Raw genomic sequence first — 26,791 nt, forward strand, 5'->3', positions numbered from 1 at the left:
AAGGAAGTGAATGCACATACAGGCTACACCTTACTGTAAGGCTCACAGTTCTAAAGTTCTCCTTAACTCTGACCTATGCAAAAAAATAGTACTTCCAGCAATCAGGAAGTAACAGTGATATACCTGACACATTGTTTAATTTGCTGTCTGTATTTATGAGAAAACAAGGCAGAAAATTCTGGAAGTAAGGCATATGTTTCATAGTGTCAATGCAAACATTGCCTTTCTTTAGTACCAGTTTCTGAAGTGCAGTTTATCATAAGCAGATCTACTTAATCATCTCCAGTAGACACATTTTAATGCATTTTAGGGCTTCAGAAGCAGCTGGCATAGTTAAACTTAAGTATCAAGTACAACATCCCAGATAGCACAACATCACAGCACAATATACCTATTAATATGATTGTATACAACAAACAGTAGGCATTCTTACACAAAACAGATGACCAGACAGACTTTTGATTATAATTGCACTAGGATGTTGGATTCTTCCACAGACGTTGATATACACACATTATTAGTGCAATAAATGCTACCCAATTTTAACATTTCCCCTGGAAAATTGATATCCCTTGTCTCATTGACAGTTCATCATAATTAATATCAAGCAAGAAATGTCAAGCTGGAAGGAAAACTGAATACAATACGAAATAGTCCCTTGGTATCGTCTACATTAAAGAGCTCCATATTCAGCGGGGCTGGCCGGGGCTCACTGGGAGGCACCCAGAGAGACGGAGACAAGATATAATAGTTAATATGGATGCAGAAAGAATAGTAAAAAACTAGATGCAAATAAGCCTATCAAGCTTATTTTCTTTACTATATTTTCAACTGAATGTACTCTGGATTATCTATTTCTACAGATTAAGTATGTCAGCTTTGAATTGTGTCATTTTGGAGAGATGTTTTGGTTGATTCCATTTAGTTCTGCTAATCCAACAACTGTTTTTCCCAGATGGAACCCCAACTCCTCCTCACCACTGACGCCCTAGAGTGCAGCCCTCTCCTGAAGTCCAGTCTGGACAATGCTCCCATAATTAGCTGGATTCAAGGCAGTACCAGCTACAGCTGTTCCTGAAAGTGCTGACTGGACAGTCACTAAACCGAATGCTGCCTTCTCCCTTTGAGGTTGTCAGACATGGATCTTTTGGAAGTGAAAAACTAAATAGCTTTAGACTACTATCACTGCCAGATGAACTTCAAAATATCACGGTGGGGGGTCCAAAGTCTTTTTGAGCAGGAGAGAAAATGAGAGAGAGGTGGACCCAGGTGCTTACGGAACTATTTCTTCCTCATACAGGCTTTTTGCAGTCTAAAATAAACACATTTGAGGTCAGCAAATTCCATGCATTACTGAACTACTATGGTCCATAGCCAGAATCCCTACAATTTCTTCTGTATTTCTTTATTAAGCTATCTGTATTTATCCAGACATTAAGCCTGTTTTAACACAAAGTGATAACAACACACCAAAAATAGCTGCTATCTTTTTTATGTTGTAACACATCTGATGTTAAATAGTTCCTCTTGAAAAGCAAAGGCAACTGTTGCTCTATTTACCTCAGAAATTCAGTGTCGAACACAAACTCAGGCTATGTCCTGATTTCAGTACCTTCTGCCACAAGGTAACAACGTTTCAATTAAAATACAAAACCCGAGAATTTTTAACAGTTTAAATTCAAACTCCTATTAAATGCTGCTCTTTAGACAACGCACTTTCAAATATCGTTGCCTAATTGAATCAAAAAGTTTCAGGGTTTAAAATAGGCTATTTTCACCCCTCTGTCATAACCAGAACACTTCCTCTACAGCTCTTATTCGTTAAACTATTATTGCTTCTCATAACCACACCTTTACCAAGTTTTAGTTCACTTATGTCAACACCTCTGCTTCTACTGGTCAATAGTGCACTTTAAATTATTTTCCATAGGAAACATAATTTTTATCTTGCACAGCAATGGACTTGAGAAATTAATATTTGCATAACAACATAAATTCAAATCTTGCAAAAAAGAAAAAATATAAGGCTAGAAGCAATGACATAAATACCAAATAGCTAGTACCAGTGCAAAATATGTAAAATCCCCAAATGACTTTTTTTCCCCCCATGGAAGGTATGCATTTGTCTTTATACTAAAATGGTATCTCTTTTAGAACATACCTGCATTGTACAAATTGTTGAGCTGCCCTGCAGGCTTGGAGCTCTGTGAAACAGATGTCACAGATGTCCGAGGCTGAGCATTGTTTCCATAGCCTCCATTTTGCTCCAGAAGCTGAGAAGAATAATACTCCAGATGAGAATTTTCTTCCTAATTTACCCATCTTGCTATGCTAGGCAAATTATTGCTCCTTGGTGAGAACAAGCAATCTAAACCTCAGGACAAAGCCAGAAAGTTAAGATACACTAATTGACTCAGCTGCAGTATAGTGCAAATTAAGCATTGAACAGGAGATGCCTAAGTGGGTTTCAAGTTAGTGTAAGCAGAGCCTTCATATACAAAACTTTACTGTGCAAGTTAATTATGATAGAAAACAGCATGTCAAACAGAGTGCTAGCATACTAAAAATAAACAAGAGGATGAAAAGATTTTCAAAAAGCAGTAAGAAATACTAAATTTCTTTTAAGGTCTCTGTTCTTTAAAGGGCATATTTTCAAAGATCCTACAAGTGATACTGATCAATTCAACTGAACTTCAAAATAAATCCGTGCAAAATTTTCAAAATATGAAGGAACAGGGGACCTGCTCAGAAATCTTCTACTAAACACACATACACTGCAGAGGACAGAAAGGAGGCCTAATCAATTATATTCCTTATGAGACATTTTTACCTCTGTGATGGGGGATTTAGGATTGACATTCCTAGCTGCTGCAATCTCCTGCAGTTGGTTCACAAGTTCAGTGATTGACAATCTCTCCTCTGGGTTCACTTTCAAAGTGGAGCCTAAAAAAAGGAGATCCAGACAATGTAAACACTTCAAAGCTTTTCTCCCAGCTGATAATAATTTCTTCAATACATTCCAGTGCAATAAGCAAACACCTGAACAGAGTGGAGAAATTACTAAATCAATATCCAAGTATAATTCTCTTAATAGTATCCATGAGCAAAAAAAACAACACTACATAGGATCAATAATATTTCAAAGAATGCACCCTGGGAACAGTTAAGAAAGAACATGAGAGGTAACTTTGTGTCTAATACTATTGCAGTCAGATACATTTCTGGAACAGTAATTAACAATTCCAGAAACCTATCTGAAACCTAAAGCAAACAATTTTTTAAGCAAGTTCAAAGAAACCAAATCAAAACACCAGATGTTCCAATGGACTAATTCAGATACCATGCAAGACACTTAAAAGAAACTAAAAAAGCAACTTTCACATAAAATTTCATTATTTTTCTATAATGGATTAAGATTATTAATAAAATAAGAAGTTGCTGCAGTCTACCTTTTTCACCTTCACATGTCAATAACATTTAACTATCAGTAGAACAACTGTTAATAACAACATGTATCCACAAAGACACCCAATAAAATAATACTGTAAACTTACGAATGAGATCATGAAAGACAGAGTAGCGGGTGTCATTTTGTGGGATGACATATTTCCCATTGACTATGCGAAGTTTAGCTCCGTCTTCAAACGGGTGCTGCCTAAAGCACAGCAAGTACAGGATACAGCCCAGAGCCTACAGAGGTAAACAGAAATACTGCGTAGGATTATGCATAGGATCATGCAGGGGACCGTGAGGCTGGAAAAGACCTTTATGATCCTCAAGTTCAAAGGTTAATTTAGCTCTGCCAAATCCACCGCTAAACCGTGTCCTCAGTACCATATCTACACATCTTTTGAATGCCTCCATGGATGGTAACTCAACCACTGCCCAGGACAGTCTCTTCCAGTGCCCAAAAATCCTTACAGTGAAGAAATCTTTTCTAATATCCAACCTAAACATCCCCTTGTGCAACTTGAGGCCATTTCCTCTTGTCCTATCACCTGTGATATGGGAAAACTATTCCTGTCTATTTTTAAAAAATCATTTAGAAGTCATTACAAGAAATCCATTTTATGAATTTCAAAGCATACAAAAATAAGTAGTCTTGCCATACTGAACATGTTCAAGAGCAGGAATATTCTTTCAAAAAACGTTCAGAAGTTTTACTTCATATCTCAATCCTGTGCTGCAAGGAGACACATTTTATTTGTCAAGACAGAATTTGGTCTAACTTGGATACATTTTTATGCAATACAAAAGCTAGGTGATTATATAAGTACTACGCAACTTGCTTAAAAAACTCTAGGGAGACACACAACACTTTCTCTAAAATGCATCTTCTGATGAAGGTTTGAAAAAAATAAGCCCAAAATTACAGTCCTTTTATTCTCTACAGTCAGATAGCCATTCAACTCTTGGAACAAATAAAATTTAAGACCATTTTCAGACAAGTTTATTCAAGGCTCAAAAATCACAAAACCCAGACTACTATATCTTGGGAACTTCCAAGTTCCTTCCTGTGTCCAACTTGAGATTCCTTTAACCTGAGAAGACAAAAACTAACAAAGACAGAAATCAGTTGTGAATTCTAATCACCTGAATAATCCAGGTGTTAAGGATTAGCTAGGATAACTGAACCCGTTACTGAAGTAAATGTAAATTGATACATATGTTTTCAAATAAGATATGAAATATGCTGGCAGGTATAATATCATAACAGAAACATGTTCTTTCTTCAAGAAAGAAACAAACTTTCACCTATAAAAGTTTGATAATAAAGCACCCAATGCTCCACGCAACTGTTGGCATAATGAGTTGTGAAAATTCCTCTTCTAAGTTTCTTCTGAAAGCCAATATGTATAGTTACTTAAACACTGGGGCTTTTATAGCCCTCACAAATGAAGCAATCCATTGAAGATGTTACCTAAGAAAACTGCCCACTACCTTCAGCCCTCTGTGTGCACCATCTCCAACTGCCCTTGGTTGTCAATTTATCCCAAGAAGAGCTTCTAAAGTCTGAAAGTTATTGAAGTCTCTGAGGTGTAGGGATTTAGTTACTCCAAAATACTTTGAGAGCCTCTCAGTCCAGGACCAGAAATAAAGTACATTTGTTAATTCTGTATATTCTTGCACATTTTTGTCAGGCTGTGGAGAAAGACTCTCTGTAAAGTGTACACAGAACCATCATACAGTCCACACCAAATAACTCAGCAGGGCAGTACAGAAAATAGCATCTACTCCTCCACAAAATGCTTACTCACAAAGCAGATCATCATTTAGTTAGAGAAACAAAACTACTCCCTGTGCAGCCCAAGATACTCTGCACATCAGGAGAGAGCACCCACAGCCACACAGGAGAGAAAAGTACCAAGGCAATCAGTTGAACACACAGGAAACAGAGAGGCCGCTCAGATTTGATTTTTGCTTCAATTGCTGGAGAATGTTATTAACTTCCTCTGGTTTACCTGTAACTTAGGATTGTAACTGTGATAAATTTTGGTTGTTTTAAACACCAACTGTCATTCAATTTGTCTAGAAGGCAATTTCAGCTGCAGCAAGGCAAGTCCTCAAAGCCAACACCATTCACACAGCCTCAGCACTGCTACACTTGACAGAAGAGTTCATTCCCAAGATGTTGTCCCAAAGCTGCACAGTCCTTCTACAGAAGTTACCCAGACCCATCTGACCACTCACAAGCCAGAAGGTAAAAAAGCAGAACCACAATCAAAAATAGCTAGGAGTAACTTTTGACCTGCTACTGGGCCTTTACCAGCAACTAATTGAAATCTTCCTTAGGATGACAGTGGTGTTTTTAAAAGGTTCAGACAGTGTTTGGGGATTAAGGGGATAAGAAAGAAACAAACAAACAAATAAACAAATTTAGACAAATAAAAATAGTTATTTTTCCCTGGATTATTTTCAGGTAACAAGCAGCACACTAAAGTTCTACAGTACAACTGCAGGATGACACAAATATTAGACACAAGTAAAATTAAGTCAAATTAAACTACATGAAACCTGAAGAGATTGTTCAGCTCACATTGAATTAAAAGCTGCAGTATGTCTTGCATGGACCATTAAAACTTTTTAATTAGATATTGGCTAGGAGAACCCAGCTTTGAAATTTTGCTCCTTAACAAACATTTCTGAAGTCAACATCTTTGCTTTTCAAAAATCTTTGAGAGTGAGAGGGTATGAAGGGCCTTTCAAGCATGGAGAAAAAGCACTTGACAAGGAACAGCCTGTCAGTAGAATTTGAGTTCAGGAATTCACATTAATTTTGAAAACAAGTAACTAAAACATTTGGATTCAGTGTATATTTTCTGATCTTTAGATTTAGGTAGAAAATGTACAGAAAGCAGACAGCAAGTCTAAGAAACTCTGGACTTATAATGACACCTAATCACATTCCCACTGTGGAGTCAATGTGGTTGATAACTAACCTTTCATCTGTGCTGCTGTTCTAAGACAGACATTACTTCCTTTGTTTTTAAGCTCATGCAGTGATAAATACACAGACTCAAGAGTGTTAATCACTCTACCTGTTTTCTTTGAAAAATTGGGTTTTTTTATCCTAGGCACAAACTACAAATAATTTATGCTTCCAGAGACAGGGCCATATTCTACTGCCAAATACTTTTATATTTTTTATTGAACCCAAAGCATAAAGGAAAAAATATGGAACAATACATTCCAACTCAGGTATGGTAAATGAAACAGATCTTCCTAAAATACAGAAGGAGACCACCATGTTAACATTAACATATACAGAGTTATTTTCAACAAAAAATAAACTGCAATTGCCCTTTTGAGCGAGGATTTTATTGAACACATTCCTAGTTTTGTTTTTGACTGGACATTAACACGGCAAACCTGGATGGGCAATGAGGTTTCGAAGGAACTTAGGAATAAAAAGAAGATTCATCATCTTTGGAAGGAGGGTCAGGTATATCAGGAAGTATTTTATGGGGTTGCTAGAGCATGTAGTAGGAAAAAAGTTAGGGTGGCCAAAGTTCAGTTTGAACTCAATTTGGCAACTTTTGTAAAGGACAATAAAAAAATGTTTTTACAAATACATTAATGGCAAAAGGAAGGGTAAGACCAACCTTTGTTCTCTACTGGATGTAGGAGGGAACTTAGTAACTGAAGATGAGGAGAAGGCAGAAGTGCTTAACACCTTCTTTGCCTCAGTCTTTAGTGACAAGTTGGCTTGTGCTCAGGACAGCTCTCCTCCTGGGTTGGCAGATGGTGTCAGGGAACAGAATAGTCCCCCTGTTATCCAGGAGGAGACTGTCAGAGACCTGCTGAGCCATTGATGTTCATAAATCTATGGCCCAGATGGGATCCATCCCAGGGAGATGAGGGAGCTGGCAGATGAGCTTGTGAAGCCACTCTCCATCATTTACCAGCAGTCTGGCTCACTGGTGAGGTTCCAGATGGCTGGAAGCTGGCCAATGTGACACTCATCCACAAAAAGGGTGGGAAGGAAGATCCTGGTAATTATAGGCCAGTTAGCCTGACCTCAGTACCTGGTAAGGTAATGGAACAGTTTATACTGAGTGTCATCATGCAGCACTTAGAGGATGGCCAGGTATCAGATGCAGCCAGCAAAGATTTAGGAGGGGCAGGCCCCATCTAACCAACCTGATCTCCTTTTATAAGCAGGTGACCCACCTGGTGGATGAGGGGAAGGTTGTGGATGTTATCTATTTGGACTTCAGCAAGGCCTTTGACACTGTCTCCCACAGCACACTCCTGGAAAAGCTGGCAGCCCATAGTTTAGACAGGGGCACTCTGTGCTGGGTTAGGAACTGGCTGGATGGCCGGGTCCAGAGAGTGGTGGTGAATGGTGCTGCATCCAGCTGGCAGCCAATCACCACTGGTGTCCTTAGGGGTCTGTGCTGGGGCCAGTTCTGTTCAATATTTTTACTGATTTTTTATTACATGCATGAGGGTGTTGAGTCTTTCATAGTAAATTTGCAGAGGACACTAAGCTGCGAGTGTTGGAAGATAGGACGGCTCTGCAGAGAGAGCTGGAATGGTTGGATGGATGGGCAGAGTCTAACAGGATAAGGTTTAGTAAGTCCAAGTGCCGAGTCCTGCATTTTGGCCACAATAACCCCTGCAGCGTTACAGGCTGGGGCAGAGTGGCTGGACAGTGCCTGGGCAGAAAAGGACCTGGGGGTGCTGGTGACAGCCGGATGAACATGAGCCAGCAGTGTGCCCAGGGGGCCAAGAAGGCCAAGGGCATCATGGCCTGGATCAGGAATAGTGTGGCCAGCAGGCCCAGGGAGGTCATCCTTCCCCTGTATACTCAGCACTGCTGAGGTCACACCTTGAGTGCTGCGTCCAGTTCTGGGCCCCTCAGCTGGGGAACGATGGTGAGACGCTTGAGCGCATCGGGAGGAGGGCAACGAAACTGGTGAGGGGCTTGGAACACAAACCCTGTGAGGAACAACTCAGGGAGCTGGGGTTATTTCATCTGGAGAAAAGGAGACTCAGAGGTGACCTTACAACTTCTCTACAACTCCCTGAAAGGTGGCTGTAGCCAGGTGGGGTTGGTCTCTCTCCAGCCAGCAGCTGACAGAACCAGAGGACACAGTCTCAAGCTGCTGCAAGAAATATAGATTAGATATCAGGAAGAAGTTTTTTACAGGAAGACTGGTAAAGTGCTCCCTGTCTGCCCAGGGAGGTGGTGGAGTCACCATCCCTGGATGTGTTTAAAAAAAGATGGGATGTGGCACTCAGTGCCATGGTTTAGTTGAAGTGTTAGGGCACGGGTTGGTCTCGATGATCTTGAAGGCCTCTTCCAACCTAGTCATTCTGTAATCCTGGCTCAGGCTGACAGTATTTAATGCACATGAAGAGACCAAATGGTCAGAAGAATGTGTTTTATTTTGTGTTTCTTCACATGCCACAAGGACATCACCAACAGCTGTAGAAACTGAACAAGAGTTCCCACAATATCTTGCAACTAATTTAATAAACTGAATGAAGTTCCAAGACTGTTTATGCAATCTTTTAAAGCACCAGCATTACACTTTCTCAATTTGTCTTTTGATACACTGCTGATACAGGTAAGAACTGAACAGCTTGACACCTGTCTTTATAAGAACATCCAATAAACCAAGTCATTAAGTGCTACACTACTGGGGAGCACCTCAGTACTGCAACATTATGCAACCGGAAAAGATAGAGCTGAGGATTTAATATTTACCTTTAATCCTCACTACAGATTTAGTGAAAGTGTGCAGCTTACTATCCTTTCAAAGCATGAATGATCTCTGCATTGCTCTCATTCTTGATATCTGTCAGTATTTTAGCTACATTCCATACCTAGACATAACCATTTTGAACTCAGCAATAGGCTGTCACAGGATTATATGCATGGCAGAACATGAAAGGCAAGAATTTGAATCTAAGGACTCTAAGTATTCTGGATTTATGGTGGCAAGCTCCAACTAGGCAACAGTTCTACCGAATGTTAGTTCAGCATTGCCTTTCAAATAGAAGTCAAGTTTGATCTGGGAAAAAACCTTGCATAGTATATCTCATTCTTTTAACATGTAGATACAGAATCCATACTACTTAAGTTTATTTTGATCTAAGACAGCATCCTACATTTATTTCGGTGCTTTAGTTATTTAATCAACAAACTAACACAAAGCCTGCAAAATCAGTTTCACTATGACATGAGCAACTATGATGCAGCAAAAAAAAAAAAAAAAACACTTCTTACCCAAATGTCCTGCTTTTCACCAATTGGGAAGTTTGAATACAAGTCTATCATTTCTGGTGTCCTGTACATTGGTGTTGTATTCCTTGTGATCTGGAGAAGACAGAATTTATTGAAACAATCTTGAACAATGAGCTTTAACAGCAATCAACCAAGGAAACAGCTCTCCATGCAGAATGGATAATACGCTCATTTTTAAAATTAATTTCAGAAACACTTGTCAAGGAAAAGCCATCAATTGAATCCTGCAGTAGTCACAACAGCTTTGACATAAGGTCACGTGAAGACAGTAGGACTCAACATTGACCACCAGGAGTCCTCCCAAACAGCAAAGCACATGAAGTGACTGTTCTACATGAGGCAAAAATGGACAGGAACACTAATACCAAAAATTGACAATTAGCCAATAAGTGAATTCACACTCCAGTGCATCTCTCTCACTTTCTCAGCTTAATGACAGTGCAGACAAATCCAAAGAGAAACTCTGGTCATAAGAATACCTGGAAAGACCTTTTCTACCATCTTTTTGCACAGACTATACAAAACAGTAGTACAACATCATCATTTCATCAGTGCAATGCTTTCCAAGAATACCAGACTGCAAAACAGGGGTTTGTAATGTCAGAAGTTGTACCCATGAACTTAAGTGTATTTCTCCCGCTGATGTACTACACTAGATTTGCTAGCATTACTCTCAACTCTAAACTAAGAACAAATGCACTTTGCAAAAGTATACTGCGTCCTAGATTTGGTTACTGTAGTCCAAGGCACTGCAATAATGCCCACTCCTATTCTGCTGAGCAAACTTGCCTCTCATTTACAGATCATTCAACTGAGGAAAAACAGATCAGGTGGTGGACATCAGTGTGGCACAACCAATTTCTTCTCCAGTGCAACTAGAAGAAGCCCTAGTAACCACTTTTATTTTCACAGCAGACTGCAGAATAGACACTGACCATGCTGAAGTGTTTCTACATGTAGCTAGAGAACACAAGCTGTGATTGTAAATGCAGACAGCTTTTGAACTCTAGCAAAACTAACACAAAGCCAAAGCTTTATAAATAATGCTCTAGCTGAAAAAAATCTTCAGTTGTCTTAGATATCTCACAAATTAATATCAGATTAATATTAACAGTTAAATTAAGCCACTGTTGATATTAGAATTAAATCACATTAAAATAGTCTCACCTCTTCTTCAACCACTGCTCTCTTCTGTGCAGACCAGTTGTAGTCAGGATAGTAAGCTATAGTTGTAGCACTACCGAAGTCACAAAGTTTAATTGTCCCCTGGTTACTAATAAGCAAATTTTCCACCTTCAAAAAGATGTAAAGTAACAGATTTTAAAAAATGTCCTTTTCATCCTAACACACATGCTCTTTTATACACATCATCTTACTTGTGCATACACATAAAAACTAATCACTTCAGCCAAAAATATTGTTTACAGGAAAACAAAGATTTCAGACATTACTGTAGTTTTATATAGTAGCAACAGAGCTAGGTTTTGAAAGGAAGCACCAAGCACACCATGAAGAGGAAACATTCCAGAGAGCAAGAAATAAATCTCAGGGAGAAAAAAAAAAAAAAAGTAATCTCATTAGAGCCTAAGAAAAGGCCAGTTTTTCAGATGAGAACTCTGCAAGCAGTGTCTTAGAATCCAAATGTTTTCAGGCATAAAACTGAACACTGTTAGCTCAGCTGCAGTGGGATGAAGGTTACGATTGCTACAGGCAAAAAACAGAGAAGTACTAATAGAGAAGCAGGCTGCTAGGAGACACCCATAAAGAAGCAGCTGTGACCCTGTGCAGAGACAGTTATTTGAGAACCATGTGCTGCCTAGATAGTTTATCATCCATTATTCCTGCCTTTTTCTTATTCATAAATTCCAAACATACTGTATTGTTGATTGAAATGTGGAAGAAACTTGAGGAAAGAATAGAAGTATTGGGCAGATGTACTTGGAGTCATAATCACAAAAGGACTGAAAAATAAAATTTGTACCTCTGTATAAAGTTAGGAAAAGGTGTCAAAGTTAATTGGCTCAAAACTCTGAATTATAGTTTTCTACGCTGTTGACCTTAGTTTAGACTGCTAACAAGGGTAGCACAGTTAAATGATCCCTATTAGGCTCCTGGCTGTAGTCATGCCTCTGCCTCTTGCAGCACAACAACCATTTAATCTTGTTTTGCAGCCTCTGCAACATGAGACCAGCACAAAATCAAATTCCTGTCTTTTCCCATGTTTTAGCTCTGTCAGGAAGATACATTCCTTGAGAAGAAAAAAACAGTTCTGAATTACAACGTTAGCTCAATGTCTACGCAGCTGGCTATGAAAGAAATTGTGTATTTATTCGTAAATAGGTTTTTTACTTTTTTTTTTTTTTGGAAGAGAGATGCACATTTTCTACAAAAGCTAGAGGCCAGCATATAGAAATTTCAGTGCAGAATGGTTAACGTGTCTTTGACACAACCTAAAAGTCTGTTCAATGGTACCAAGCGAAAAAAACAGAGAAGGAGTGCCCTGTCACCAAAGCTAGGTTTATATTTATGGGCTATACTAATAGCTAACATCAAAGCTTTCATCAAGAGTGTTAAAATCATTAACACTCTTACTTCTAGAAGCGGTCTTATTTTCCTTTCCCCAAAGTAATTGAGTACATGCTTACTTAAGGAGGAACAAATTTTCCTAGTTTTATATTAAATGAAATCACATCAGGTTGGAAAGACGTGTGAAAATTAGACACAAATCCAAGAATAAGAATCCCCTCTGTCTTATGTTTTTATGCTAAGTAAAATTCAAATATATTCATAGCACAGCAGAATCTCACTGATGATGAGGACTTCTTCATCTAAGAGTGACAGGCATATTGGACAGGTAAAGGTGAATCCCTGTCTTCAAAATACAAAATTCAAACTCAGGTAAGTCCTTTCAAATCTCCAAACCTCCTAAGGATAGAACACTTTGTTACAGCATAAGCCTATAGATTCCAAGTAAAGACTAATTAATTAAAAAAAAAAAAAAACTAAACAAAATACAACCAAAAACCCCCTAAGAAACAAAATCAACCCTGAATTATGCCTATCAACTTTTACAATTCAAATTATAAACAAGCACTGAAGTACAATGCAAGTTACCAGTTCTAAAATTAACAGGTTACTATACATTCTCAATGGCAATGTAATCCTTCAAGATAATTCAATATTCTTCTCCTTCAAAGCTTTACCTCTTCTATTAAGACATCTACTTAACCCACAACTGCACTTCACTAGTTGTAACTGAATATTTTATCAAAACCAAAATACTCAGGCTAATTCAATCAGTAAAACATGATACACTACTTTTCTGCCAGCTTGTTTCAGATAGACTGCTTGTAGTCTATTCATTTAAATATTGTAACATACCTTTAAGTCTCTATGAATAATAGGAGGCTTCTGCTTATGCATATGCTGCACTGCTCTGCAGGTCTGATAAAAGATCTTCAAAACTGTGTCACAAGAGATAGGTCCTTTGGATTCTACTTTCTTTAAGAATTCCACCAGCTGTCCTGCAGGAAGTGAGAGAAATTCACATAAGCACACAGAGAACACTGCAAATTTTGAAAGACTGATACAAATAGACCCTCTCAAGAAAAAATCTTGAGTTGTATTAAATAGATTTTCTGAAAATGGCAAGTCCACACTGACTACAATGACAAGAGAAAGAGTGCTCTAATGAACTACTCTTACCCTTCCTTTCTCTGACTAGTCTCAAACACAAAAAAACTTAATGATTACCTCATATTTAAGACAAGGTTAAACTGTAGACTAAAAACCCATGATCTTTATCCTATAAAAGATAAGTTTTAACTCTAGCTCCACTGAACCATGCTATCTTCTACAGTCATTTCAAGCTTTTAAGTTAACAAGCAACCTGTGCAAAACAGCTTCCAGAAGAAGTGTGCACTGCTGGGAAAAGAAATAAAGCTTACCTTTACACAGCTCTGTAAGCAGAAGAAACTCTCCCTGCCCCGTGTCTGATTCTTCTTTTCCTATAGATGCTGCAGAGCAAAACTGGACAATGTTGGGATGACCTGAAAGTTTTTTCTGGAGACAACATGCTCAAGGAAGATGACTCCCAAGTTCATTGATACTATTGCATCCAATAGTAGTTCATTTGAAATGTTAGCTTAAAACCACAGATAGCATAGTAGCTGCAATCAATACCCTAAGCAAAACTGGGAAATACATACCTCAGCTGTAAGAAATCTGAGAAAGAAATCTAAGGTAATTTGATAAAAAGTTTTAAAAAAATTTTTAAATCCTTATGATTATGGCTCGGAAGAAACTGGACGCAGTAACAGGGCTAATTCTTTTTGTCTTTTGACAATGACTGCCTAGAAGCAGTAGCAGGGACATCTTCTAATTATCAGCTGCTTCTCTAGATGGCTGATCAAGAAAGGGCTATTGTATCCTCACCTATCTTTCCCAAAGAAGTATTAAGTATGCCATGCTTCAATTTTAAGTAATTAAAATAGAGTTCAAAACAATTAGAGGCCTAAAAGGGCATCTCTCATCATTAGTAATAATTTGTCATGCTAAAACCTCTATCATGTTTCACTTTCAGTTCACAAACTTGAGGTATCATTTTTGAGCTATGTAATGGGGAGTACAGTGTAAGCGATCTCAGCTCCTGTCAGCGGAAGTTACGTTGCACTATGCTTGTCTGTGCATACATTGACACTCATGCCTGTGAGACAAACACAATCTATTTACAGGATGCATTCATCAAGTTTGAAGAGAGAAAAGCAAAGACTTTGTAAGTAGAACAAAGCTGTTAAAATGGGCAAGTTGGATCCACACAATTCATATTAATCTGATCTTATGCATCTCTCCACAACCCTCTATTCAGAGCTCTAGAAATTAATTGCACTTCACAGTCTTATCTCAGAAAGTCAGCAACAAGTAACCCTTCATCTTGTTGTACACCTGCTTTAGTGGCTCTGAGCTGTGAAAAACATCTAAAGAACATAGAGCTCTTTACTCTTGGCAAGATAATGCCAGAGAAGATAGAAAATGTATAGTGTTATGGTACTCTGTCTTGGAAGTGTACTTCTCATAAGTGGTGTTTAGGCTAAGATTTTGCCAAACATATCAGCAGTCATAAAAAGAAATATTTGAGTAGCTTGAATCAGGATCAGTGGGTTTGCCTGCTAGTTCAAAATGAAGCTGAACTCTCAGAAGGGAACGCATCAGCATACCACAGCTGAATAGCTGACTCTTGAAACAAACTGAGGGTCCAAGAGGAGCCAGGCCAGGGAGAAAATATTGAATTTACTAAAATCAAGGATTCAAAACACACTGAGATTACATTATACCCTACTATCTGACATCACTGAAAATAAAGAGGACAGCAAGGCCACTGAGAAACATCTGCTTGTTTCCAGTGCAGGTAGTCCACTGAAATTTATTCCTTAATAGCCAGCACTACTTCTTAAAGCCAGATGTATCCAAAGCAGAAATTAATAAACATTGAGAGTAAAAGCAAAGAGCAATAAATCCAGTGCATGGGAGGGAATTCTATTTAAAATCTAAATATCATGTGAAGTCAAAAGGTCTCTTGACGACATTCACAGGGCTGCAGGAAAGACCAAATAAGAATTTCACTTCTTGCTAGAAGTACATGGCAAATTCTACATTAGCTACAAAAACTATTTGCACACACTGTATAACTGTAATTTTTGAAGAACTGAACTTTCTGGATGTTGATTCATGATACCAGATTCATGACAAACCACAAACCCAGACCTGCAGAATGCCAGTCCTCTTAGGCACTGCATGGCATGAAGAAAAACAATCAGCTATCTTTTGTTACCCACTAATCTCAGGCAGTTAAATATGTTAAAAAGGATACCATAAAACAAACTTCCTGAATGATGGCTTTGTTCTTTTCCTCTTCATTAGATAACAATCGCTGTCAAAAAAAAACAAAATAATTGAGAAGATATGGTTACTGAAACTTACAGAATAACAATGCATAGATTTTTTTTGTCACAGAATATGAAGGATAAACTATAGTCAAAAACCTAAGGAACTGTAATGGGGCAGTAAACAAAACTGGCTTATTGTATCTTCTGACATTCTCTCACAAATAATACTCAGTTTTCCAGTTACCTGGACTATTCAGGTTTAGTGATAATTGAGCAGCTGTAACTTTTGACACTCTTTAAAGTAACTGTTCTGATAGTTCTGATGCGTAAAGCACTAAAGTCTCCTGGCTACAGCATTGTGGCCTAACACGGAAAGATTCAACTTCTGTCTGAAATATTCAGCAACAACCTTCAACTCGTTCTAGACTAAACGCCTCCACATTATGTAGCCAGGCTTTTTCAATGGTACTTGTGTAATCAGTAGCAAAATTAAGCATTACTGGTTCTAGTATTGCCTGGATTTGCAATCAACATTTGACTACAAGCAGCCTGAGCATTCTCTACAAAAGTACTGGTTTTACAGATCAGAGGAAGTATAGTAATGGTTCACCTTTTACCTGTTATTTTTTAATGGGGATATTTCTAAAGGACCTTTTGAACACATATAGTACATGGCTCTGGTCACATATTTTGTTACTGTAGGATGTGGAATGAAATGGAAAAAACAAAGTTATTACTGGTGGTATAATGTCAACTTACCTCTCCCACCCCTCATACAAATACCCTGTTTACAGCTGATTACCAGAAGCCTCTAGAAACCAAGAATCCAGAGAAGTGTCTCTAAAAAGTACCAAGCCAAATGTTTAAACAATGAGTCAAAGTGTGGAGCATTATTTTTAATACTAAGGAAATTTACTCTTAAAGTCAGAAGGTGCTTCTGACAAGTGAAAAAGATGCCTGTACTCCACTTCAGGTAACTATGAAATACTCTTTTACCCGTGCATCAAAATGTTTTGGACTGGATCACGACTTTCTACACTAAATAAATAAATAAAGACCAGCAGCACCTAAAAGACCAATTCCCCTGTCTGTCACCTAAGTATGAAGGGTAGGGTTCTAACTGGAATAACCATTCTAAATAGTGGGCTACAAACACCACTAACATACTGCATTTTTCCAAGTTACTTGCTCAGTGGCATACATCAAGGACTAATTGTCATACTAAAATATCAAGCTGAAATATCAAGCAGACCTTAGAAATCTATAGTGAAGTAAATTAATATTACCTTCAAAGCATAATCTTTGCCACTTCCAAGATCTTGAGCTTCATAGACAAAAGCAAAACCCCCTGCAAGAAGGCGGCACATTAAGTCAGTTTTATTTCAATATTCAAGTACATAATTAATACATAATATTCAAGTACATAATTTAGTCTAAGAGAATCAATACATGACTTCAGATACATTTCTAAATGTACCAAGCACACATTTTTCAGCATCTGGTCAACACTGCTGATATTCAGCAAGAGTTCAGATATTCTATTCCTTTCTTGTACATAAGCAAAGAGCACACTGACTTGTTACTTTCCTGCATTTTGTTTAAGTCTGCCTGTGCAGATGTCTTATGAAGCCATCTTTTAAAAAAGGTTCTTATAAAACTAAAATGCAGTACAGCAATATCACCTGATAAATTCAATTAAATTTTTTGGTATTCCACTGCTAACACTTTGTATAAAAACCAGCAATAACTAAGGAAGATAACTGCTAAACAAACACCTCCTGTTTTTAAGATAACTGTCATGTCAAAAAGCATTTTCAAGCACTGAAGCACACATTACACACATAATGGTAATATTGTTACCAAATTGCAATGTGTTATTTTATAAAATATTTCCCTTCCAACTCCTTTTGTAAAACTATTTTCTCAAACACTTCCCTTTGCTCAAGAGCACTCTGCAAACCTCATTGAGATAGCAGAAGTTTGACAGTACATAACTAACTTAAAATACACATTTCTACTTCAGTGATTGCATCTTATTATCAAGTACTGAAATGCTAAACAGAATGGAGTTCATTAAACTTTCCAGATCTTCAGAGAAAAGCCAATGGTATCATGCCTGATTAAATTCTACTTCATTGCACCTCCATTACAGAGATACAGAAATCTGCTGAGGCCTACAAGCTCACCTTTTACAACTACGCCCCTCTCAAAACATCAGTGTCAAATAAGTTTCCCATTCTGTCATTATCACTCTTTCACCTGAACACAATTCAGCTCCATATAACTCGGCTGCTTACATGTAGTGTTTGGTTTACTACTACTGCAGCAGAAATGTTTAATTCCATGGATTTTCTGGGATACCAAAGGAGTTAGAGCATGTTGTAAAGGTACTTCTAACTTTTTTTTTTTTTTTTAAGCCATCTGTTATTAGCAAAAACAACTCTTAAACAAAAAATAAAACCAGTCCTACTGCTTCATTCTTAAAAGCAGTTGCATTTACAGTTTGATGCTGGCTCTCTTGAAGAAGCAGTCTATTAAAGCATTTTTAATATACCCTCAGTAGGGACAAGCTTACTGGCAAAATTTCTCCTCTGCCATAACAGTTCACTCCAGACCCCCTGACCAATATATTTTACAAACATTTAGAAAAAATAATTTAAAAACACTTTCAACAAACACCCATACAGCAGATCTAAGTTAAGAGAACAATTTCTAAGGGTGTCTAAAGAATATATTTACATTGGGGTGTTTTCACTCATTTTTTCAACTCATGTAAATGTTTGTAGATGGTTTTAAGACAGTTTTCTGAGGACTTCTGTATCAGCAAAATCATCTCAGTATTCCCCCATACAGATCACCAGTGTAGAGATATGTACACATCCATCCCAGCTATTGCCCAGAGAGAAAGGTTTTGCCTTGCTGAGGCATTTCAGAGCCCCATTCTCAGAAGACAGCCCAAGCCCTCCAAGGTCATCTCAGACAGTATTTTCTAGTTCAGAAATTACAGCAGAAGAAAGCTGTGTTTATTTTCTGTAGACACAAGCTCTCACACATCAAGGCTCACTACAGAGCACCACACCATCTCATGAAAATCAGGAACTAACTCTACCTTATTTGCTTTATTTATTAGCAAGCACTCTCAACTTATCCTTGCACCACCACAGGCTCAGGCAGTGCTCTTGTCAGTACTTCATCACTCTCTTACAGAGATTTGAAGACCTGTGCTTTTCCAACCAAGAGATTTGGATTCTCCCTCAAGTCAGACCTAGGCATCACATAATACTGAATAATTTCACTGCATTTACACATCAAGTTGGATTTTAAACTGCTCTTTTTTATCATGTCCCCTTTTCACATATCTTCAAAAATTATTTTTTCAGATAAGCAGCTTCAGTAAAATGACAGCTAGAGAAGCATCAAAATAGGGACATCAAGCACATCATAACAGTGTTTGCTACTGTAATTCACTCACTGTTTCTTTACACACTTAACTAGTCATGAGAAGGTGAGGGTGAGAGTAGCTTCCTGTTTGTAACTATTTGATATGACTTGTCTACGCCCCTCCCAAATACTGACCAAATTTGTTTCCATATCAACCTTCAGTGGTTTATGTTTCAACCCTAGCTTGGCTGAAACACTGTAATTCTAGCCTGGAATGTAGGTTACAGTGCATTTTAACTGAAAGCTTTTCTATCAGAGTATCAAAATAGAAAAGCTGCTCTGTTATTGTTGCGAAGCATTGATTCACAAGCTTTTTTTTTTTAAGTCCAGTCATGTATTTGTATCCACTGCAAGTCCTAGTAGCACGACGAAATTTCCTCAAGAATGAAGGATGGCCCAAACTTAAAGATCTGTACAATTTCCCACACCCTTGAGAAGCAGAAAGGTAGAATACCTTCAAACTTTGAGAACTCCCCTGCAAGCAGGAATTGCTACAGCCAAGAAACAACAGCTTTACAAAACAGAACTGTTCTGCACCATTGTTGAAAACATTGTCTATGTTTACAGTAAAGAGAATGGAAGCTGGACAGCTGCTAGGTCAGGTGCTTTAGTTGTTCTTTAGGAATCATCTTTTTTTTCCCTTTTCTGTCAGCAAATAAAACTAACAATGTTCACAGAAACTTGGCATTAAGCATGCCTGTGCTGCTAGAGGTTTACAAAATAAATCCACCAAAAAAACCTGGACTTAATTAGGTTATCATTATCCTATGAATCTAGTAGTTGCAGAGACCATAGAATTGTTCCTATAAGCTTGGCAAATTGTAATACTGTCTGTTCACACTCAAAATACTGAGGAAGCCCTGAAGTAAATAAATAAAATTTAAAAAAAAAAAAAAAAAAGTCGCTTTAATTGCAAAAGTTTCACCTTGACAGAAAACAGCTGGTAACAATTTGATATGACCACCTACCTATGTGGCTTCAACTTTATGACATCTATTTTTAAGTGCAAAAAGAATGTTAAAGTCTGCACCCATTTAAGTCCGTAGCTATTGCCATCTTTCTGACTAAGGAATGATTTTTTCCATTATTCTAAAAGCTTTAGACTCAGATCAAACAGACTGAATAATGCATTCTTTTTCTCATCATGTTTCTCTTCTTGTGTGCTTTTTTGTCAATGTTTGTTACTCAAAGGAAGCACAAGATTTCATTACACGTGAAGAATGGTTGTTAAGCGTGTGCTACAGAACTTGCTTGTTCCCCGTTTTTCACACAATCTGGTTTATTCTAAATTGTTCAGTCTCACATACAAAAGAAGCAACAGTATTCACTAATTAGGCAGGAAATCTGTGACTATTTTACTGAAGTAAAATTGTGTGGGGGTCTGTGCGCTTAACAAGAGGATCCAAGAGAGCCGTGACACCTGAAGCCATTATCATACCAAGAACAAGTGGGGATTATATGTAAAGTCCCCCACCAAAGTCCTCTAAAATCTTGGCAGTGAGCTACTGAAATGTCCAAGTAGGGAAAAAAACAAGATACCATATTCTAGAAGTTCTCAGTCTAGTCTGTGACACACTTGGTCTGTTTTTGCATTTAGAGGTAGTATCAGCAAAAGAGATCATCACCAGCTCATCTCTCACAGGTTGCTGTCAGCCTCCTGCAGCAGCACACCGTATTTTCAATCAGCCCAGTCCTACCCCAGCACAACACCCCTGTGAAACAACAAGGAAAACGCAACCTGTGCAACAACTCTCAGCCTAGAGCACAGCCAAACATGGATTTGTACCAGCACTGGTGCACACTACAGAGCTGGAAGGAATTGTGGTCTAGGGGAACAACTGAACCTGTGCTACCACACGATAGCATGCAATGTTAAACCACAGGCGCTGTTCACACCAGCTAAAAAGCTGAGCGTACGAGCCCACAGAAAAGCCTGCATTGGCAGATGACACACAGGTCACCATGGATTTGAAATCCAGATTCAGAAAGCAGCACCTGACTTTCCAGAAGGGAATCCGGCATGAAAGAACTGATCTAGAAGAAAAACAGATCCCATATTTGTAACCATGGAAGGGAATACAGGTAAGCCACAGTTGTGGATCCATGTATCAGACAGTACCACAAGGTACCACAACAGGTCCAGAGTTGAAAGATAAATGCAATTTGAGCAACAAATTAAACTATACACTACAGACAAATTAATGTGTGAAGATCTCAGGAGAGGCTGGGATTTCTGTATTTTACATGTATTTTACCTTTATACTCAATATACTGCAAGGGCTCTTTTAGACCAGCTACATTGGCTAGAAAATTATATTTTCCAGAAAAAGCAAGCAGCTAGCTCAATTTCAGTTAGCAAAATAAGGAAAGAAAACAACCTAAAATGAAACTCTAACACTGAGACAAACATGGAACACAAAGCAATGGTTACAGAGAAATTGTAAAGAACTGTAGAGTCAAAGCATGTCTCCATTTGCTTTAAGTCATCTAACTTGGCATCTTTCCCCTGACATTTTACAATGCCTGTGTCATATTCTGGAAAACAGTAGGCTGCTGTCAAAGTAAAGCATTAAAATACCTGCTCCAGAACCAAGAACCAAATAGTATATACGCCTCAAAAACAGCTTCCAGCCTTAACTTTCCTTTGTCCTTCAGTAACTGCTGTGGTCACTGCTGGCAAGAATTTTACAATATCAGCAGCACAGACAGTTCTTTTAGCATTCACATCCTACTCAGTGCTTACATTTCAGTCACAGCTCTGACCGTAAAGAAGCTGTAAGTACAGGCTGAAGACAGAACGGGAGGGCATGACATCTAGTACCATTTAAAACGCAACTTACTACAAAGGAAACTGCCAGGTTTTCTCTAAGATCATATGCCAAAAGTGCTTGAGCATTCAAGCAACAAATTATGGCCCTTAAGAAGATAAAGCAGTGAAGACCTAGTTGTTGTTGTTTTACAGTTCAAAAATTTTATAAGTACCTTGCAAGTGGTTTGAAGTAGCTAATTTTAACCAAATTTTTCGTCTATGCTGATCACCAAGATTTCAACAGAAAACTACTTAGATATCAGATAACTACAAGAAGAAACTACAGAAAGAAACTCCAACAACCAAAAGGAGCTCTAAATAGAGTTTTGAGGTATTTAACCTACATAACATCAACCATCTCTACAAAGTTAATAAAATATTTAACTGCAGTAGTATAGAAAAATCCACATTCTAGTCTTCTGAGAGTAGCCTTCAATGGTTTTTCTGCTGGAGGAAATAAATATTTCCTCTGATCACAAGCATTAAGACAATCCAAACTTCTTCTAATATCTAAGTAATTTGCATGTATCAAATGTATAATCTTTTCTGAAACAGATTAACAAACTGTGTGCCAGGCTACCTACCCAAAGCTTCACTTAAACTGGAAACTGCCCAGACATTTAACTCCCTGTACTCTAGCAAAGTCTATGTGCACAGTCAAACCAGCCTCCTGACAGACGTGTTTAAAGCAAACATTTTCTCATTCCACAGTCCTCCAATCAACCCCAAACAACAGAGGCAACCTTGCATGTTTGGCATAACGTTATATATTGTGATTCATTTTTGGGATAACTTTTTATATTTTGTTTTAAAAAAAAAAAAAAAAAAAAAAAAACCAACAAACAAACAATTAAAAAACCAAAAAACCACGCAATCCAGAATTTTCACGAGGTCCTTGGTAGGTTATAAAGACCGTGACAGGCTACAAACTCCTCTGAGTTCTGTTATGTGGTGAAGGCATTTTAAACCACGAAGCAAGCGAAGAAACGGCCACACAACACAGCGGCCCTCGGGGGCTATTCCTGATGCGGGACAGTAATACCAAGCACCGCTGCGACTCCCCGTGCCTGGGGACACCGTCCCCCCGTGCCTGGGGACACCGTCCCCCCGTGCCTGGGGACACCGGCTCGGCTCGGCGCGGACAGCACGGACACCGCCAGCCCTTCCCGAGGAGCCAGAACGGCCCCGGCCGCCGCCCGCTCGCCCCCACCCGGGCGCGGCCTGCCAAGGAGGAAACCCTCCCGGTCTAGGAACAGGAGACGGGGAAAACGGGAGAGGGAGGCCCGCGGGAAAGCCCATCCCAACCCCGCAGCGCCCGGGTCCGCCCTGCACGGCCCGGCCCTGCCGTCCGCTCTTACCCTCGGCGATGACCCGCTTGATGCGCAGCTTCATGTCGCCCATCTCCACCGTCTGCCCCACGAAATCGTTCTGGTCACGGCTGGCGGCTCCCAGGGAGCCGGGGCCCGCCAGGAAGTCCAGGGCGGACTGGAACAGCGACATGGCCCCCGGCAGGCAATGGAACTGAATGGAACGGGAAGGGATGGAAGCAGAGTGGGATGGAGTCGGAGGGCTCCGCCGAGCCACCGACAGCCGCGGCGAGAGCCCGACTGCCTCCCCTACCCTCTTCTCGGCCGCTCTTCCTTCAGCTCCGGGCGGCTTCCGGGAACGCTGCGTCACAACGCGCTCCCGGCAGGCCGCGGCCCCGCCCCGCGGGAGGAGCTCCGGCTGCCCCCCGGCTCCGCTCCTGCAGCGTCCCCTCACCGACTCCTGCTGCCGGCTCCCGCCCGGCTCCGCTCCTGTAGCGTCCCCTCACCGGCTCCCGCCCGGCTCCGCTCCTGCAGCGTCCCCTCACCGACTCCTGCTGCCGGCTCCCGCCCGGCTCCGCTCCTGCAGCGTCCCCTCACCGACTTTCCCTCTCGCCCGGGCTCCCGCTCCTGCCGGCCGCGAGGGATGCGCGAAGCTCTCCTTCCTGCCCTTCCCGCGGCCCTTATCCCCTGGAAGGGTCGCCATTCCCAGGCAGCGGTGTGTTTCCGTAGTTTAACGCTGTGGTTGGCAGCCGGCAAGAGATAAATGTTATCCTGTCCGCCGGCACTGCTGGCGCTTGGGCAGCACCTGCGCTTTTCCCACAGAGCATTGCTGCCGTCCTTTGCCTCTTCGTCTGCCCTCGGGATCTTCCCACGCCTGTCCCACACTTTTCCCCGCAACCATGACTGACCAGCCGCTGCCTTCCCTGCGCCCCACTGCCAGCGCCGGGATGCAGGGGCGGGCCTGGCGGGGGAGCGCTCTGCGTGTGACACACTGTCGTGGTGTGACACTGTGGGTGCCGAGTGCCAGGCACCCACGAGAGCCGCTTGCTCACCCTCCACTGCTACGGCTGGGCAAAGGACGGAAAAATTTAAGGTGGGGTTCGTGAGTTAAGGACCAGGAGAAAATACTCCAAGGGCAAAACAGGCTCAACTTAGAGATACAAAGTGAATTTATTACTAACAAAATAAGAGGAAGATAATGATAAGTGAAATAAGCTATTAAAAACACCTTTTCTTCTCCCAACCCCTCCCTCCTCTCCACCGACAGCGCAGGGAGACAGAGCTCGGGGGCTTTGGTCAGTTCATCACCCGAGGTTTTCTTCTGCTGCTCAGGGAGAGGAGCCCTTCCCCTGTGAGACCGTGGGGTCCCTTCCCACAGGAGAAGTTCTCCATGAACAGGCTGCTCCAGCCTGGAAGCAGGGCCCTTCTCTCCACACGATCACAGCCTCCTCCAGGCATCCACCCGCTCCAGCACGAACATCTCCCCCACGGGCTGCGGCTGGATCTCGGCACCCCCCGTGGATCCCCATGGCTGCAGGGGCACAGCTGCTTCACCACGGTCTCACCACGGCCCGCAGGGGAATCCCAGCTCCGGTGCCTGGAGCAGCTCCTCCCCTGCCTTCTTCACTGACCTTCGTGCCTCACACGTTCTCACCTCCTCCTCTTCTCTGACTAGAACTAGAATTAAAACTGCAACCCCAACTTTTGTTTTAATATCTTCTAAAATATGTTATCACAGGGGCATTACCATCATCTCTAGTTGGCTCAGCCTTGGCCAGCAGCATGTCCATCTTCAGAGCCATCAGGGATTGGCTCTGCCAGACATGGTGGAAGGTTCTAGAAGATTCTCACAGAAGCCATCTCCATTCCCCCTGCTGCTACCAAAGACCAGGCCATGCAAAACCAACACACACACAAATGCTGGGACTAGCCATATCCACAGACAGTGTCAGCCTGCATTTTTACAGGCAAGGGTGACTCTTCTTTGTGTGTTTGGCAGATCCCGAACTGGTCAGTCCATTTCCAGAATATTGCTGTATGACCTGAGACAGCAGATCACTAGAAGAAAGGCTTGCCTCCAAACCTTTTGTTTCAGAAATAACACCAATAGTCAAGATTCTCTTTCAGAAGTTTAGTCCGTACTGTCTCCACCTTTCCAGCAGCCATCCCTTTGAGACAATCCCAGACAAACCCCAAATTCTGTAAGACTTCAGGTGGCCATGGCTACTTTCTCCTGCACAGATGACTGGTTCAATTTTTTGAAGTTCTGTTTCTCAATCAACTTCCAAAAACTAAGAACTTGCTCTTTTTCATGCACTGTGTAAATCACAGGGGCATGGCCTCTTGTGATTCTGCACTGTTCTGTAATGCTTGATCAGTCAAGAAGTGTAGTCTTAAAGGCAAGTAGATTTATATGAAGATCCCATGTTGTCATACCTTTAATTAAAAAAAAAAATCAAAGATTATAATAGAGAACTTTCTTCTATCTGCAGCAGATATCAGCTACTATTTTTCTCTTTCAATTCTCCCTGTAAGAAAACTTCTTTTGTTGCAGTAACTCACACCAGCATTACTTCTTTGCAGGAAATCCTACCTGCAGGAGCATCTTACCTTCAGTCCTGCTTTGGTTTCTGACTTTGCTGATTTTTTTTGTTCAGGCAAATGCTGTAATTATTTTTTTACAAACAAACACTGCTAGTTAGGCTTGCTACACCATGTTGTTCCACTCACTATCCCTTGTATCATTTACTGCACCTTCCCCTTCAAAGACTAATTAATAAAAGGCCACAGGAAAAAGGACAGGAATTTCTATAAGGAACGACAGAAGCAATCTTTCTGGTTTTGAAGATCTAGGTTTTATTTTAGTAGCTTTCTTGTTCCCGAATGGAAGACTCTGTCATAGATGGAATATGAGGCAACCACTTCATACTTGTTCAGCTTAAATGAAGACTGAGGTTTCTGATGCAACTTCAGTAACACACTGAGTGACCTGCACTAAAATAACCTCTTTTAGATGTTTGGGTTTTTGCGGGTTTTTTGCTAACCAGCTTTAATACCATGCTAAAATTCCTGGACTATTTCACTGCTAAGCCTCACATTTATCTCAGCTCAGAAGAGATGTCCCAAAGTCAGAAGAAACAGCTGAGGATGACATGGCAGCAGAACTTTGTTTCAGCAACAGCATGCCTGATCGAAATGCCGTTGAATATGTTGTCTGAGAATCTTGTTTCTCTATCAATGTGTACCTTTTTAATGTATAAAAATTAGTTAATAAAATTCCATCCATGGAAACTGATTATATTTAAAACTTTATGGTTTTAATGCTTGTGCAAGAGCTTTGGCTGTTGAGAAAGTGTCTTGACACAATAATCAAAATTCCAGTCCAAAAATTATATGCAGGTAGGCACCAAGTGTGAGGTTTGATAATAAAAGCTCAACAAATTGTTGTTTGAAATTGCTCAGATAGGTCAGTCATAGCTTACAGTGGGAGCTTGTTCTCAGGAATATTGTATGAGGAGTAACTATGTTACACATGAAGGAGGTATAAGAAAAAATGTAGAGTAGGCAGGAAGAATGTTACACTTGAAAAAGTCAG

At 40.2% G+C, this 26,791-nt stretch overlaps 1 protein-coding gene across 5 annotated transcripts in view; it reads right to left on the minus strand.

Moving 5' to 3' along the window:
- The window catches only part of GAK (cyclin G associated kinase), a 68,142-nt gene extending 44,596 nt beyond the window's left edge, over window positions 1-23,546 (minus strand). For all 5 annotated transcript variants that reach the window (XM_041470695.1, XM_041470687.1, XM_041470680.1 and 2 more), the window contains exons 1-10: window positions 23,248-23,546; window positions 16,926-16,987; window positions 15,624-15,683; window positions 13,702-13,816; window positions 13,136-13,278; window positions 10,922-11,047; window positions 9,737-9,826; window positions 3,555-3,690; window positions 2,831-2,943; window positions 2,162-2,273 (exon numbers count right to left, since the gene is read on the minus strand). In XM_041470695.1, the coding sequence (XP_041326629.1) occupies window positions 2,162-2,273; window positions 2,831-2,943; window positions 3,555-3,690; window positions 9,737-9,826; window positions 10,922-11,047; window positions 13,136-13,278; window positions 13,702-13,816; window positions 15,624-15,683; window positions 16,926-16,987; window positions 23,248-23,389 (1,099 nt within the window). In that variant the 5' untranslated portion in view covers window positions 23,390-23,546. The remainder of the gene's footprint in view (window positions 1-2,161; window positions 2,274-2,830; window positions 2,944-3,554; window positions 3,691-9,736; window positions 9,827-10,921; window positions 11,048-13,135; window positions 13,279-13,701; window positions 13,817-15,623; window positions 15,684-16,925; window positions 16,988-23,247) is intronic.
- Window positions 23,547-26,791: the final 3,245 nt, after the last annotated feature.

This window comes from Pyrgilauda ruficollis, unplaced genomic scaffold (assembly GCF_017590135.1).
Source record: "Pyrgilauda ruficollis isolate IOZ18807 unplaced genomic scaffold, ASM1759013v1 scaffold106, whole genome shotgun sequence".
NCBI classification, from domain to species: Eukaryota; Metazoa; Chordata; class Aves; order Passeriformes; family Passeridae; genus Pyrgilauda; species Pyrgilauda ruficollis.